General features: G+C 34.9%; 1 protein-coding gene across 1 annotated transcript; it reads right to left on the reverse strand.

Moving 5' to 3' along the window:
* Positions 1–90: 90 nt before the first annotated feature.
* On the reverse strand, positions 91–11765 carry LOC104909064 (mitogen-activated protein kinase kinase 2). Its single transcript, XM_010698250.3, has 9 exons — positions 11495–11765; positions 11315–11399; positions 8669–8806; positions 5119–5343; positions 4844–5026; positions 4496–4719; positions 3359–3404; positions 779–879; positions 91–550 (listed from the first exon to the last, which is right to left on the reverse strand). The coding sequence occupies exons 1-8, from the start codon at positions 11563–11565 to the stop codon at positions 790–792; spliced, it is 1062 nt and encodes a 353-aa protein (XP_010696552.1). The 5' UTR covers positions 11566–11765; the 3' UTR covers positions 91–550; positions 779–789.
* Between the last annotated feature and the right edge of the window lie 2482 nt (positions 11766–14247).

Raw genomic sequence — 14247 nt, forward strand, 5'->3', positions numbered from 1 at the left:
GTTTTTCGTTCCCATTTCCATAAAAATGAATACTATGATTCACGTTTCAAACAGGCATGAATAAAGCTTCACAAGCAAATAGCAGGATGATTTAAAGAACACGATAATCAGGAATCCAATAGCTAGACTGCTGACCTCGGAAGCTGATGGCCAGCATGAAAACATTTACCCATCAATAGTATGGTTTCAAGCACTGAGTTATGCCCAGGATTTAGCTAAGTAGTACATATTTGCATGAAACATTGACAAGAAACCAATTGCCTTCAGAAAATAAAATCATAAGTTGATAGGCACTGCAATTGGACGGCTGATCGTATTCATGCTTTAACTGCATCAACCAGAAACTCCTAATCAAAATTTAAAAGGCTTTTTCTCATAAACAAAATTACATCTCCTCGAGTATCAAAAATCTTTGTAACATCAGAACCCTTTACAACCCACCAACTTCTCCGGTACTGTTGTAGGTTTTGAAGAATATGATTCCACATCTAACTTCTCTTGCACTGATAGAACGTCACCTCAAATTTCGGAGCTTTATGAAAATTTGTACCTAATAATTCAAGTTCAAATTTTACAGAAAAAAGAATTACTACAAGGAAATAAATGCATTTAGCTACCATAAGTGATAGTAGTTGTTTAATACAATTAGGGAACTTGATGACCACTCATATAAAGCTATTTCTTCTACATGAGGTCACTATTGCTAGAGAAATGCACCGTTAACTATTCAGTAAACATCAGCAAGTGATTGTTTTATAGTATCAAGTCAGAGACTTACCAGAACTTAGCCTACAAGGTTGTGAGTGGAGATCCAGCATTGGTGAAGTATGAAGCTAAATCAATATGCAAATCATCATACATACTGAGGAAAGGATGTTCCTGAATCATCATTAAGCAAGCCAGAAATTCATAAGGGCTACTAGGAAAACTGAAGGGGGACAGTAAAATAAAGAATGATTCTATCGAAAATTATAAGGTAAACTAAACATATACTTCCTCCGTTTCTTAATAAGTGCAACATAGAGAAAGTGGGAGAATACCAAGGAATGTAGAGAGAGAAAGTTGGGACCACAATAAAGTAGAGTAATTCAAGTGATGAAACAAAAAAGTTGTGGTCCCCTCTTGCTTTTTGGTGGCATATTTGAAATAATATTAAACCTTTTTTACCATTTTGAGCTTGGTTGCACTTATTGTGACTATTCCAAATAAGGAAAATGTTGCACTTATTAAGAAACGGAGGTAGTATATAATTTGAACTATTGGTGGTTCAATAGTACGTAATAACCAACTACTGAAATACACAAAAATAATACTTTCTCCGTTCTTTATCTATTGCAACAATGGAGTTTTCACTCTTTTCAATGCACAACTTTGACTATGAATATATTTAATTGCTTCTTAGTAAAAATTATAAAAATTTGATAATTTGAAATTACATATGGAGACAAATCTACAAAGATCCCACATAACTATATTTTCCCTTACGTAAAAATCACAACAAATAGTGAAAGGGTGGTAAATGAATAATGTAAAAACCCTATTGTTGCAACAGTAAAAGAACAGAGGAAGTACAAACTATGAAGTTCGTCAACCAAAGGATAGCAAACTAAGGGCCTGTTCTCTTCGGCATAAAACAGCTGAACTGAACTGAACTGAACTTATCAAAGCTGAACTGAACTGAACTGAACTTATCGGAGCTGAACTGAACTGAACTGAACTTATCAGAGCTGAACTGAACTGAACTGAACTGAACTGAACATGAACTGAACTGAACTGAATTGAATTGAATTAAATTGAATTGAATTATATTACATTGAAATAAATTGAATGTAATAAATATATAAATAATATTTTAAACAATAATAAATGTGAATATTAAATAATAATTATAATGATAAGTAATAATAATGAATAATAATAATAGTAGTATTTTGAATATCTTTAAATGATAGTTATAAATAAATAATATTAATAATCATAAATTAATAATAATAATTAATGATAGTAATGATAATTAATAATAATTATTTTATATTATTTGTATTAATATATTAATACTTGACGATGATATATAATAACAATAATATCTAAGAAGTAAATTAATATTACTATTTTAATAATTAGATTTAATAATTTAAAAAAATTTAGTAATAAAAATAATGATTGGGTTGGACCGCGAAAATTATATCATAAACCGTCTTGACGCGATTTGATTGGTTTATGGGCTAAAAAAAGTGGGTTTATTTGTGCTTTGACCTAAACCATGTTCCTCTAATAATAATAGTAATAATAATTAGTAAAGCTATAATAAAAAAAATATATAGAAACAACAACAACAATAATAATAATAATAATAATAATAATAATAATAATACTTAATAGTAATGATATATATTTAAATAATAATAATAATAATAATAAATAATAATTATAGTAATTAGTAAAATAAATTATACCAACATAATAATAATAATATTTAACAAAATGGTTATAAAAGAATAGAGCTGAACTGAACTGAACTGAACTGATCTGAACTGAACTGAACTTATTGGAGCTGAACTGAACTGAACTGAACTTATTGGAGCTGAACTGAACTGAACTGAACTTATTAGAGCTGAACTGAACTGAACTGAACTGAACTGAACTGAAAATAAGCTGGGGAGAACAGGCCCTAAATAATCAGTGGAACCTTTGGGCAGGTAAAATAACAGGTTAAATCTGCTTAGGTTGAACTTGTATCTTGCTTAGGTAAAAAAAGGATGGTTCATTATTTTATTTTGTTATTTCACTCATATGATTGATCTCCCTCGCAGCATGTCCCATTTTTTTTTCTGGTTTGATTTATCTGTCTCTCGCTTTCTCATAACTCCATCATCTTCTTCATACTTTACTAATTTCTCTCTTTTTTTTCCTCGCCATCATGCTTAAAAAAATATCTTCATAAGATGGGATAATTAGGTGACAATAATGGATTAATCAGATCTTCTGTCAGCAGTCCACCATGACTGTACTGCAGAGAGTGTATTAAAGTGAGGCAGTGAGTTACTGAGTTTTGGTTTTTTAAAGGAGATTTGAAACTAAAGAGATGACCAAATGAAGTTACTTGGTAATTTGTTGTAAAAGTATGTGATGTAAACTGAAACTTCCGGAATCTGTTTCCGCCAAAGCAAACTTATTTTACCAACAAAAAGACTCCACAAGACATTTCTTTGATCTACTTTTGCTGCAAATTTTATAGTTAAAATTTTCTTTGTATATTTCAATAGTTGTTTATTGCATCACTAGTAATTTGTATTATATATAATTAATTTAAAACGATTATTGAACCTTGAGGATAACAGAAAATCGAGACACATACCATTAGCTGTTGAGCAGAGTGCCTAGCCTTCGGGTCTTTTTGTAAGCTGAGCAGATGAAAATAAATAGGGAGAATCGATTATAAACCTTATGCAAACTTCAGGAAAAGGGGAGTAGAGAAGAAGAATTAGCTACTTCAGAATTCAATCCAAATTGATATAAATTAACACTAATGCTGAAGTATGTTCCATGTAAATTTCCACCTGAATCTGTGGGTGACTAGCTTTAAAGGAAAGCTCATACTAGATAGTTACTGGGTTCAGAACAGATCTCTTTGTGCTTATGCTGTATGAACTTAAGACTGCATGAATTAGGCTGGTTTTCAGCGGCAGAGTAGGGAAGTAGCATATGATGTTTGGCCAATCATAATTACAGTCTGTTCTACACTCACAGTCTCACATAAAGCAAATGTTTCTCTCCAATCCCTGGTATAGTGTTTTTGTCTTCTCTGTATTCTTTTGCTGTGTTCTTGAGGGATATGCCCTCTGATTCTTTGTAGAATCACCTGGCTTGGTATAATTTAGCAAAGGTTGGTCTCTACTCCTAAAGGTTTATGTTTTAGCAGGGAGATAACTTAGAAGCACAGCAATACCACAGCTATGCAATTTGAAGCAGATGCGCTAAGCGGTTAATCGAAGCCATTGGCAAGTCCTGTATGTTATACTTTTTGAGGGAGGCTGAAAGTGAAATAAATAAAGTTCCTCTAGGCGCTTAGTGACGACAACTGACAGTCAAGTGCTGCGGAAACTGGTGAAGTTGTTAAACCAAACCACTAACCACCCAAGCCTTAAAACACTATGCGGCTTCAGTTCCAAGAATCCTCTGGCACCAACACAACACATAAGATTTGTGCTACCAACAGACTGGAAAAAGGAAACACTAGCACTATCATACTGGCCGTCAGATACATTATGCAACAGTCCTGGAAAGGTTGGAACGTTAGTCGTTCTGTGCATTTTTAAATGACAACTCAGACACTATTATGCTAGTTGTCCTAAAAAATTCCCGATGTTTTGATGATGGAAAACTAAAATCTTTCTATCACAATTGTAAGAGTTTCCACAAAAGGTATTGTGTGACAACCAAATCAACAGAGAGAGAGAGAGAGAGAGAGAGAGAGAGAGAGAGAGAGAGAGACCACAAGGATATAAATGAACAGAACTCAGCAGAAAACCGGTCAGAGGAGGCAGAAGGTGGTGGCTGATCAATAATGGTTTGCATAATTGAAAAATAGTTGATCCAACCATCATCTTCATCTGGAATAGGATAAGGAAATTTCCCTGTTGCACACTCGAGCACAACCAAACCAAAGCTCCAAATGTCACTTTTAGCTCCATAGGTATCTTCACTGAATCTCTCTGGCTGCATGATATCAATGCAGAAAACAAAATAGAAAATTTATCAGAGACAACATTTAGAATCTAAAAACAGAAAAGAAAAAAAAATAGAACTTCTTATAAAACATCAAATCATATATAGGTCTTACAGCCATATAATAATATGTCCCAATTTTGGTATTAGCCTGGGCAGAAGTACTTGCAACGATTGCACTAACACCAAAGTCCGTAATCTTGACTTCCCCTCTATGATTTATCAACAAATTGGATGGTTTCAAGTCTCTATGAATAATGTGCTTCTCATGATGGAGATAGCACAAACCTCTTACCACCTATAAGTGTAAAATCAATCAGATATTGTCCAAAGTAGATATTCAGAAAACAAATTAGGAGGACAATATAGACATCATCTGAAACTATCCACCTGTTTACAAATGGCAGCAAGATACTCTTCCGGGATAGTTCTAACTTTTCTCAAGAAATCTAAAAGAGACCCACCATCCATGTACTCCAGAATTATGGAGAAAGCCTCGTTTTGGTAAAAACACTGATAGCAAGCAACAACATAGGGACATTCGAGTGACTGGTTGATTTTCAGTTCTTGTGCTGTCTGCTTGCGAGCAGACTCTTCAATATTCATCTGAATAACCTGAAAGTAAGATTGCATCAATAAATAAACTCCGAATATAAAATAGATCTCACAAATACAAAAGTACTAGCATAGCTGTGCTCAACATAGAGATCTTGAATCAAATGTCAAATCTATGGATTTCAAAAGCTTTAATAAAAGTGTGTTTTATTTCCGAAATGGCCAAACATTTAGAGGTTGGTCAAGAGAAGAAAAGTTATAACTTCACCTCTTTTATTGGATCGCATTCGTTGTAATAAATAATATCCAAGGTCACATGACCAGAGTGCATTGGTACTCGATCATGCCATGCATCCTTGTTTTTTAGGCCTAATGCGTAATGGGCATTGTACCCGCTAGCGACTAACGAGACTTTTTGGAAATGAAAAGGGACACTATTGCCTATTGGCGACAACAGTGAAGTTGGCATCAATCAGCTTGGGCGCACTAAGTGAGAACTAAGTAAGTACAAGAGGGCCTGAGACATCAAAAACAGGACTTTGGAGGCATAGAAGCTTTCTAACATATGAGGTGCCCAAATGTAAGGTTGATAGAACAGCTCATGTGCTAAAAGGAAAGGCAACAACTGGTGTAGACTTCTCATATGATTAATCATTATCCTACAGAGGCTTTAATGAAAGATTGTTGTTTTTCGATGCTCCTAGGGAAAACATACTGATGAAAGAAAACTTAAACGTATAAGTCCTAGAAACAGAAAATAACGTACTAGAAAGAATAAGATACAATGGATACAAGCTAATATAAGGTGGATTTTAACACTAGGCTTCTCAAAGTAACGATTGAAGGCAATAAACGGTAACTTACTTCATTCATGAGGATCATGGGACTACTGGAATAGAGTCCAAAGCGGTTTAAAATGCCAGATTAGCAATTGTATTTGCCTGAACTGGAGAGAGAGAGGGGATTCTGTGCAGCCATACGGAAACTAATATAAATAGCAAACATAATGGATGACATTGAGCTAATATCGATCCCCTTGCTGATGTAAGGTTTTGAGAAGTCCAAATCTAGGCAATTTTACCCATAACAAGTCCAAGATCATCAGAGAGGTGGTTTCCTAAAGAAAAGGCAGATTCTTTTCATTGTATAACAAAGAAACTTATTTATGTTAGGACATGGATAAAAGTAAAATCGCGAAGGATTAGGCTAAGTCGAAGTACAGATTAAGTATATGGAGTACCAATTTACAACTGAAGGGAGCCAAACAAGGATGTAGTGACATTAGATAATAAGGAGGTACTCCTAGGTGAAAAAGTAAAGTAACTTGGGTCAATTTTTCATAGTTAATTGAATATTTTGGCTAAGATGTGGCTCAAATGATTAAGTGCGGGAGGCAATGGGGTATTGTACAACTGTATCATAATTCCAATGTCAAAGGGAAACTTGTAGAGTACAACTATTAGACTAATGTTATAATATGTGCAGAAATGCTGAACATCCTCAAAAGAACCAATCGTATTAAGCAGATGGGTGTAGAACTAATATGTATGTTGCAATAGATGTGTGGGAAGTGGGAACAACTTGAAGATAGAATTCAAAAAGAAGCTGTTCGGAGAAAGGTTGGAGTTGCAGGATATTGAGGATAAGATAAGGGAGAATCGGTTACATTCGTTTGGGGCATGTGGTGCATAAGTGAAAAGATTTCCCCGTAAGGAAAGTGGAGAGTTGGGATTGGGTGATTTGAAAGAAGTCAAGAGGGCCACAAATGGCTTGCTTGGAGGGACTTAAGAATCATATTTCAGAGCACTATCTCTAGTAATAGTGAAACCGAGAAGAACAGGCGTAAAAATTATCAAAAGTATTAATTTTGTACTTGTTCTTTTCTTTCAGAGGGATAGAGGGAGAGGGTGGACCAGGGTAAGTAAGATTGAAGCGGAGGCGGAGAAAGAGAGAGATGTAAGCAGAATGTAATATTATAATGTCCAGCTCCACCCTCAAAAAACCAGAGAAAGACCAGCTCACAGACTTGAAGAAGATGCAAATATGATCAAGATATGAGCGGAATGATACTTTTCTACCACTGACAGAAAAAAGGAATCTGTTCGAAAATAATGAAGCTTTGTGGCTTTTCAAAACCAAAGGCCCTCAAAAATGCTACCAGCTTCAGAAGATGCTCCAAGAAACAGGCAAAAGAGAAATGGAGGTCTAGCCATTTAAGATTTACAAAATTATGATCAAAGAATACAGCCAGATCAAAAAATCACCTATAGGATTGAATTCACTAAAAGCTGGGACCAAACCAAATAAACTAAACTGAATCACCAGTAGCGCAGTTTCAACATTCTGTGTAATGACACTAGTACATAAATCCACTCAAGTGCAAGGCTATATATTCATTCCGCATGAAAGAACGACAACTACATGATGGATCTAGTAAACTGTGCTCACACTTCAAAAGGATCCAAAAAAGGTACTAAACAAAGTAATTTGTTCTTCAAAACACAAGTTTGGCATCCATGAGGAAGAGAACAGTCACAAAAACATCAAAATCAACAGAAGAAATAGTACAGAATATAAGCAACTTCATGCAAGTAAAGCCTAATAACGATTTGGCCAATACCCAATAGTGGGTCAACTTGGAACGTGCTAGTTATTACTAAATTTTGTCACTGCAGTGTGTGTTAGAGTGGTTAAAATGTATTGGTAAATCTTGTGTTCCCCAATGCCTATTAATAGATATATACAGCAACCTCTTTCCCAAAGTTTGCAGCACGTTTAACTCAAAGCTCTAAGAGTACAAGAGACACCGGTTTTAACATTGAGGAGAAAATGACATGAAGCATCCAGATATTGGAAAACAAAAGGTCTAAGAGCATGCAAAATGGGCTTCTTGGGAGGGCTCTACAACTAGCTCTACAAGGACAGAGAAAATGGAGAGCTACATCTTACCCAACAATGGGGCTCTTGGGTGTATCTTGAGTGTATCTCCATGGAGACACTTTGAAAAGTGTCTCTTGGAGGAGATACCATTTGGAGAAATGAATGACTCTCCATTGCCCTAATCAATCAATTGGTGACACATGGCACAAAGAAATGGGTTTCATTAACTGACATGGGGACCATTTCATAGTGAAATATGAATGGAGAGCTCCTTAAAGAGCTTTATTATTGTTGGGTGTTCTTTAGATATTGCTTTTGAGAGTAGTTTGAACTTTGAAGAGAGAGAATAATGCAGACTTCATTGGAGAGTCATTACCATTGTACATGCTCTAACAAGACATAATTTATTTCAGACTGCATCTATATAATATAGATTAGCAATAAAGTTCACATATACAATAGTCAGAACTGTTAATCTGATCCAGTAAATTCACATAATCCTTACCTTTAAAGCAAAGAACTGGTTAGTCCATTTGTGCTGCACCAGCTGCACAAGGCCACCACTACCTTTGCCAATGACCTTAATTGTGTCTACATCAGCCAAACTTATCTGGTTGTCCAATGGCTTGATGGGGGGAGGAGGCTGAAGGAAACAAGCCAGATAATAGTAAGCAATCAATAATTGAACAAAACAAGACTACTACATAACTTGCACTAAGTTATACAACAATTTTGAAAAGAAAAAAAAGGATCCTAAAAAAGGATAACTCTTGATATATTGAGAACTCATTATTTGACCTTATAAGTTATAAGTACAATCATTGCACCATTTGTTCTTTTAGGGGGTGGACAGGAGGGGGGAAGTGAGGGGGAGGATCATTTCCTTACCGCCAAAAATGATCATTCCTCCCTAAACAAAAAATTATTTCCTTGCATTTAGTACTTTGGTACATCTTTTGGTATTCAAAGTGCTAAATTCCTGCAATTATGTAGTGAAAAAACAATCTCCTGTAGAGTATCTCTTCACAGTTTAATATTGCTATCATATGGTAAAGCATTCTTATGATTACTTCCTATTTGCTAAGTATTTTTCTGTCAAAGCACACATTTCAGAGTTCAGTAAAAGCTCTATTATTGGTAAAATTGCTCATTACTCAAGAGTCAAGCTGCAAAATCCGACTTTGATGCCACCCATATAACTTACTTAGTGTTCTTGTAAATTTGTAGTCGATGTTAAAAAAATTCTATTCTTAGCTAAGGAAATAGAGGCAATGAGTTACATTTTTGAAGATGTTCGATTATTTAATACAATACCACCAAAAAGAAGGGTTGGCAGTACATTTTTCAACTCTCACTACCCCTTCACAGTAGGTCTAAGGAGTCAATCCATAATTACTGCTTTAGTCTCTGGCAAGCAGTAGTGTCTAGTGACCGAGATTCTAGAATTTAATCACAAACCACGTATCAAAGGAAAACTACTCATAACGGAGAAATGTTATAATAGTACTAGAGAAAACAAAGAACGTCTTAGCATATTTAAAAAATGAATTTACAAATCTAAGCAGAACAAAAAATGTGATATAGAATATTCAGGAATATTTCCGTTTATAAATTCACTAGGCACTTGCATCCAAGCCCTCACCCCCCCCCCCTTCCCTCTAGAGAAAGTCAATAAGGTGGGATCAGTTTTCAAGTCCCCTTGATAACATTATTACATGCATCATAAGCAAGTCAATTGTGCATATTATACCTAGTCATCATCTCGTTGCCTCTCATGACGATCCCACTAAGGCTGGGTAGGTGAAAGAGAATCAGGCAGCTCTAATATTTACTGAGAGGTTGTTCATGTTAGTCCCCTCTATCTTGTAGACAATTACAAGCTATTAAATAGTTGAACAGAAGCATCAGACACTTTAAAGAGACATTTAACAGAGACTTGTTGAGTTATTTCAGCCTATTGAGGATCAGCCGATCAGGAAGTCAACTGAGACTATATGCGGAGAATTTATAGAATAAAGGTCAAGAAGGCATTTAGAATGATGAAATAACAGAAAGTAATGACCCACATGGTACAACTATTAAGGTAGGGAGGTTAGTATTGATTTTAAAACAAGATGTGGAGCAAGAAAGTTACAACAAGATTGAAGAAAGACAACTTTGGTACATTTTTTCTATGAGACCAAAGGAGATAAATTTTATGAGTCACAACACTATGGGAGAGTGACAAATACATACTGATAAAAGGTACAAGCATCTCTCATTACCAATTTGGTTTATTAAGGAAATCCATAATAGAAGAGCCACATTATGGGGTGAATGATGAAGCATTACAGCGAAAGGAAGTAGAATGTTTCTTGCATATGGTATTCATTGTCTTAGGAAGGCTTATGACAAGGTAGACAGATGTTGTATGGTGATTGATGGGTAATGAAATAATGACAAAGAAGGGTATACCACATATATATATTGACATAGTCAAGGACACATATCAAGAAATGAAAAACACATGTTAAGATATGTGGAACAGTAACAAATGATCGTCTTATTACAATTGGGCTACCCTGGGATGTGCATCATACACGTCGTTATCTCTTTGCAAGTCCACTAAGTATGATGCTTGTTGTTTGAGGATGACATTGTATTCTTAGGTGAGACTAGTCTACTAGAGATAAGCTTAATGCTAAGTTGGAGCTTCAGAGACAAAAATTATAATCATGAGAGTTTAGGCTAAGGAGTAAGACCGAGTACACGGAGTGCCAATTTCGTACTCGGAGGGAGCCAAGAGAAGAGAACACTCCAGATTGATACTCTAGGGTTACAAGAGTTTTATCATAAGTTATACATTTTATAGAATAGCAACATTTTATAGAATAGCAACATATTATATACTAATCAACGTCTTTAAACCAGATTTTCGGAACCTCTCACTTGAGTTCTTCAGCCAATTCATTTCAAAACCAGATGTTAATTTCCAATAAGCATGCTCATGAATACTCAAACAAGTACAATTTCCTACTATATCATAAAACAAAACAAGAAAATCCTAGCTTAAGTTCAAGAAAGCAATCTACTAGCATTTGATTTCAAAAAAAAAAATTGCAAACTAGCACTTCATAACTTGAAAATTAAGATAAAGAAGTAGAAAACTTACAGCATCAGAATCAATTTGAGAGACAATTCGAATTCCATCGAGATTAACTAAAAGATCGCCGTCTCGAAATGTGCCACTTTGAGTTCTATCAAAAAAATCATAAAAAGAAATATGATGATGATGATGCAGAAATAAATCAATGGAGTAATTGATGCAAATGAAGAAAAAGAAAAGACATACAGAAATTTAGCGAGAGAAACTTCGTCAGGAGGAACATCGAGCTTGAGATTAAAGCCGCCTTTGTTAGGCATACTTGTTTTTGCTTAGCTAGCTGCAAAGAAGAAGCTTGAGGTTGAGGAGATAGAAAGAGCAAAGAGAGAAAGAGAGAAAGAGAGAGTGGAAAAGTCGTTGCGAAGTCGTGCTTGTTTATTTGATTTTCCAGCGGAAAAATACGTTTGAAAGGTTGAATGAGAGAATTGGTGGGTTCAACTTCAACATGTCGCAGTAACGCAGCAACGTCTAAGAAAGTAACAATCAATATGTTCGCGATTTTAGTCGAATTGGTTGGATGTCCTCTTTTTATATTTTATCTCTGCGATAGAGGTTTGCCTTTGAAAAAAATGTCGCATAACATGAAATCATTTGCAAGGGATGAGACTCGATTTCATAATCTTTAAGATAGAAGGTAATATCAATATTACTATACTATCACCAGTTGAGTGGCGGATCCAAAATATGTATTAAGTGGGGTCAAAATAAAATTACTACTTTTTAAAGGGTTCAAACAATCAAATTAATCATAATATTTACAAAATTCTCAAATTATATAAGGAAAAAATCCAAAATTTTCATATTTAAGTGGGGTCAACTGGCCCCACTAAGGCCAACATAGCTCCGCCCCTAGGCAGTTGTTCAACTAGGTTGCCCTCGTACAGGGCCACTCACCCAGAGGCCTAATTGCTTCCACCATGATTCGAACATTGATCTCCGATATAAAAGTTAGAAAGCCATACCATTAAATCCTATAGTTTTTGATATCATGCGAATCAAATTAGCAACGAGAAAGAAATAAGTCTACCTTGTACATACACTGATACACATCCATCCAAGTAAGACGATAAAACTTGTAACTTCCTCTCACCATAGTGATGCAAAGTATTGCGGACAATATTATGTTCAAATTTCAATCAATCACAATATGGACTAGTACTCTAGATACTAGATAGTAGTACATAGAATAGAAGTAGGTGGTAATACTTTAACGCTCAATGCTCATCACTTTTTCTCAAGTGGAGTGGCCTAGCACTTTGCATTAAAAAGTAGGAGTATATAATTGGAAGAATCATACGCTAATCGCGCTAATACAACTCTTAAGAACTTAGTTGAGCTAATATTATATTCCCTAATGAACTGTCAACTGGCTTTTAAAAATTTTATCAAGTATAATGTCCTGTCTAGCATCCGAAATTGTACGGAAAATTAACAATTTTTTAAACCATCTTTAAACAATTCGATAGGCTTGAAAATTTTACATACCTAAATAATATCTTTAAATAGATTAAATAAGCTTTTTTTTAATCAGAAAAAAAAAATTAGGTGGTGTCTACAGAAAGAATACGCACTAAAGCATTTTGAAGGATGGTTATAACTTACAACCTTATATAAAAGAGAGCACTAAATAACACAAGTGAAAGCTCTATCGTGACACGCCTTCTCCCCGAGCCCAAACAAAGACACCTTATTATAACCCGTCAAGCAGTGGCGGAGCTACACGTGGTCCCTGTTGGTCACGTGACCAACTATTATTTTGGAAAAAAAAAATAAAACTCTCTCTCCTTCACTGACCAAAAAAATCAAACGCTGCCCCCTTTCTCTCTCTCACGTCTCTTTCTCTTCCTCTCTCCTTCAACCTCAAATTGTTAACTAAAATTATTGAATTTTGTTTACATCAATATCCTTTTTCTTTCAAATCTTCAACTAAAATTATCATCTAGCCTTGATCTACCGATTGATACCCGTTTTGCATTTTTTAGAGATAAAAATTATCATTCAAAACCCTAGAATTTGGGGAAAAACTCGTGTGTTGCCGGTTTGGTGTCGTAACTATGGTGAATTGGTGATTGGTGAAACTCGCAAAATTCTTCTTCTTCGAATCGTCCTCTTGAATCTGCTATTTTTCACAGGTTAGGTTTTTCGTTTTACATAATTTTTTTGAAATTAGATGATTTTGATTCGAGAATACTTGAATTTGTTGTTAAATTAATTGATTTGGTTGTTGATTTTATTGAATGAATTGGAGGCCTTGTCAAAATTTTAGTTTCATGGATTTAGGGTTCTGATTTTGCATTAAATTTTCATTGATTTTTCGCTCAATTTATGCTTCGATTTGTTGTATTTGAAGTTTGGTTTGGTTATTCTAAAGAAAATCTTTGAAATTTCACAACTATTCTATCGAAAAATCCATCTCTTTCACTTCAATTCGACAGCCATGGTGACACCATTGATAAGAATCTGAAGAAAAAATGTTGTCGGTTCGGTAACTTTTTAGTCTGATATAATTATGGTAAGTAATGTACAAATGCTGAATGTTGCAGGTTGAGCTTAAAGAAGGACCTCTGACGGAGTTCAGCCATGAGATGGAACCCTTCCTACGCAAGCAAGGGTTGCCTGTTCGATTAAATAAAGGTCTGCTTACTTCCAGTTATTAGGAGGCTAGAAGGTTTTCGTTATATCCCCCATTCAGTGGACGGAGAAAGAAAGATGTAGATGTTGATTGAATTTTTTTATGGCAGGTGTGGTGGAGCTTATCTCAGACTTGCTTATTTTCGTCGTATTTTTGATCCGTCTCTTGCTTATAATTCTATACTTTGTTGTTTGCTATCCTTTTCTTATGATTTTTGGCCTTTTCATGTTGTAGCTATGCTCTGATATTGGGGGTATTTTATGATTTTTGTTGATATATTAATAGTTTGATGTGATTATTTGTGGAGATA

This window comes from Beta vulgaris, chromosome 8 (assembly GCF_026745355.1).
Source record: "Beta vulgaris subsp. vulgaris cultivar EL10 chromosome 8, EL10.2, whole genome shotgun sequence".
In the NCBI taxonomy this organism is placed as follows: Eukaryota; Viridiplantae; Streptophyta; class Magnoliopsida; order Caryophyllales; family Amaranthaceae; genus Beta; species Beta vulgaris.

Excerpts from the sequence above, each read along its gene's own strand:
- LOC104909064 (XM_010698250.3), bottom strand. The coding sequence starts at position 11,565 with ATGCCTAACAAAGGCGGCTTTAATCTCAAGCTCGATGTTCCTCCTGAC. Across the intron at positions 5,344-8,668 it reads ACCAGTTCTTTGCTTTAAAG|GTTATTCAGATGAATATTGA; the intron begins GTAAGGATTATG and ends TCTTACTTTCAG. Across the intron at positions 3,405-4,495 it reads TGTTCATTTATATCCTTGTG|CTTACAAAAAGACCCGAAGG; the intron begins GTCTCTCTCTCT and ends TCATCTGCTCAG.